The sequence below is a fragment of the Oncorhynchus kisutch genome, unplaced genomic scaffold (genome assembly GCF_002021735.2).
Source record: "Oncorhynchus kisutch isolate 150728-3 unplaced genomic scaffold, Okis_V2 scaffold1889, whole genome shotgun sequence".
In the NCBI taxonomy this organism is placed as follows: Eukaryota; Metazoa; Chordata; class Actinopteri; order Salmoniformes; family Salmonidae; genus Oncorhynchus; species Oncorhynchus kisutch.
The window spans coordinates 37501-39822 of NW_022263834.1; the positions used below are offsets into that span (position 1 = coordinate 37501).

The 2322-nt window shown below is 42.8% G+C and overlaps 1 protein-coding gene across 1 annotated transcript in view; it reads left to right on the forward strand.

Annotated features, from left to right (window-relative positions):
- LOC116368215 (integumentary mucin C.1-like) overlaps positions 1–250 on the forward strand; it is a 1020-nt gene extending 770 nt beyond the window's left edge. Inside the window, exons 1-2 of the mRNA XM_031819145.1 lie at positions 1–96; positions 133–250. The exon at positions 1–96 is cut by the window's left edge and continues 770 nt beyond it. Of these exons, the coding sequence (XP_031675005.1) occupies positions 1–96; positions 133–188 (152 nt within the window). The 3' untranslated portion in view covers positions 189–250. The remainder of the gene's footprint in view (positions 97–132) is intronic.
- The last annotated feature ends 2072 nt before the right edge of the window (positions 251–2322 follow it).

Below are 2322 nucleotides of genomic sequence, written 5' to 3' on the forward strand. Positions count from 1 at the left end.
CCTCTGGCCTGTCCCCCTCTCCTCCCCTCTCCACCATCAGCTCCACACACAGACCCAGAGTCTTCATCCTGCCTGATCGGCCTGCTACCATCAAAGGTAGGAGACCGAGTGTGTGTGTGTGTTTTAACACAGACCCAGAGTCAACATCCTGCCTGATCGGCCTGCTACCATCAAAGGTAGGAGACTGAGTGTGTGTGTGTGTTTTAACACAGACCCAGAGTCAACATCCTGCCTGATCGGCCTGCTACCATCAAAGGTAGGAGACCGAGTGTGTGTGTGTTTAACACAGACCCAGAGTCAACATCCTGCCTGATCGGCCTGCTACCATCAAAGGTAGGAGACCGAGTGTGTGTGTTGTTTGTGTGTGTGTATTAACAGTGTGTGTGTGTGTGTTGACAGTGTGTGTGTGTGTGTGTGTGTGTGTGTGTGTGTGTGTGTGTGTGTGTGTGTGTGTGTGTGTGTGTGTGTGTATTAACAGTGTGCAGTCTGCGGTGTGTGTGTGTGTGTGTGTGTGTGTGTGTGTGTCTGCAGTGTGTGTGTGTATTAACAGTGTGCAGTCTGCGGTGTGTGTGTGTGTGTGTGTGTGTATTAACAGTGTGTGTGTGTGTGTGTGTTGACAGTGTGTGTGTGTGTGTGTGTGTGTGTGTGTGTGTGTGTCTGCGGTGTGTGTGTGTGTGTATTAACAGTGTGTGTGTGTGTGTATTAACAGTGTGAGTGTGTGTGTGTGTGTGTGTATTAACAGTGTGTGTGTGTGTGTGTGTGTATTAACAGTGTGTGTGTGTATATTAACAGTGTGTGTGTGTATATTAACAGTGTGTGTGTGTTTATGTGTGTGTATTAACAGTGTGTGTGTGTGTGTGTGTGGTGTGTGTGTGTGTGTATTAACAGTGTGTGTGTGTGTGTATTAACAGTGTGTGTGTGTGTATATTAACAGTGTGTGTGTGTGTGTATATTAACAGTGTGTGTGTGTATATTAACAGTGTGTGTGTGTATATTAACAGTGTGTGTGTGTTTATGTGTGTGTATTAACAGTGTGTGTGTGTGTGGTGTGTGGTGTGTGTGTGTGTGTGTGGTATTAAAGTGTGTGTGTGTATTAACAGTGTGTGTGTGTGTGTATTAACAGTGTGTGTGTGTGTATATTAACAGTGTGTGTGTGTATATTAACAGTGTGTGTGTGTATATTAACAGTTTGTGTGTGTCTCCCAGAAGAGTCCATTGAGTTGCTGCTGCAGGTGATTCTGGAGGAGAGCAGCTCTGACCCGACCAGCAGTCTAGAGGACGACACTATATCCTGGGTACACACACACACACACACACACACACACACTAGTTAACAGGATATTATCCACACCAGTCTGTAGTAGTTAACAGGATATTATCCACACCAGTCTGTAGTAGTTAACAGGATATTATCCCACCAGTCTGTTAACAGGTTATTATCCACACCAGTCTGTAGTAGTTAACAGGATATTATCCACACCAGTCTGTAGTAGTTAACAGGATATTATCCACACCAGTCTGTAGTAGTTAACAGGTTATTATCCACACCAGTCTGTTAACAGGTTATTATCCACACCAGTCTGTTAACAGGTTATTATCCACACCAGTCTGTAGTAGTTAACAGGATATTATCCACACCAGTCTGTAGTAGTTAACAGGTTATTATCCACACCAGTCTGTTAACAGGTTATTATCCACACCAGTCTGTAGTAAGTTAACAGGTTATTATCCACACCAGTCTGTAGTAGTTAACAGGTTATTATCCACACCAGTCTGTAGTAGTTAACAGGTTATTATCCCACACCAGTCTGTTAACAGGTTATTATCCACACCAGCTCTGTTAACAGGTTATTATCCACACCAGTCTGTTAACAGGATATTATCCACACCAGTCTGTTAACAGGTTATTATCCACACCATCTGTAGTAGTTAACAGGTTAATATACACCCAGTCTGTAGTAGTTAACAGGTTAATATACACACCAGTCTGTAGTAGTTTAACAGGTTATTATCCACACCAGTCCTGTAGTAGTTAACAGGTTATTATCCACACCAGTCTGTTAACAGGTTATTATCCACACCAGTCTGTTAACAGGATATTATCCACACCAGTCTGTTAACAGGTTATTATCCACACCAGTCTGTTAACAGGTTATTATCCACACCAGTCTGTTAACAGGTTAATATACACACCAGTCTGTAGTAGTTAACAGGTTATTATCCACACCAGTCTGTAGTAGTTAACAGGTTATTATCCACACCAGTCTGTTAACAGGTTATTATCCACACCAGTCTGTAGTAGTTAACAGGTTATTATCCACA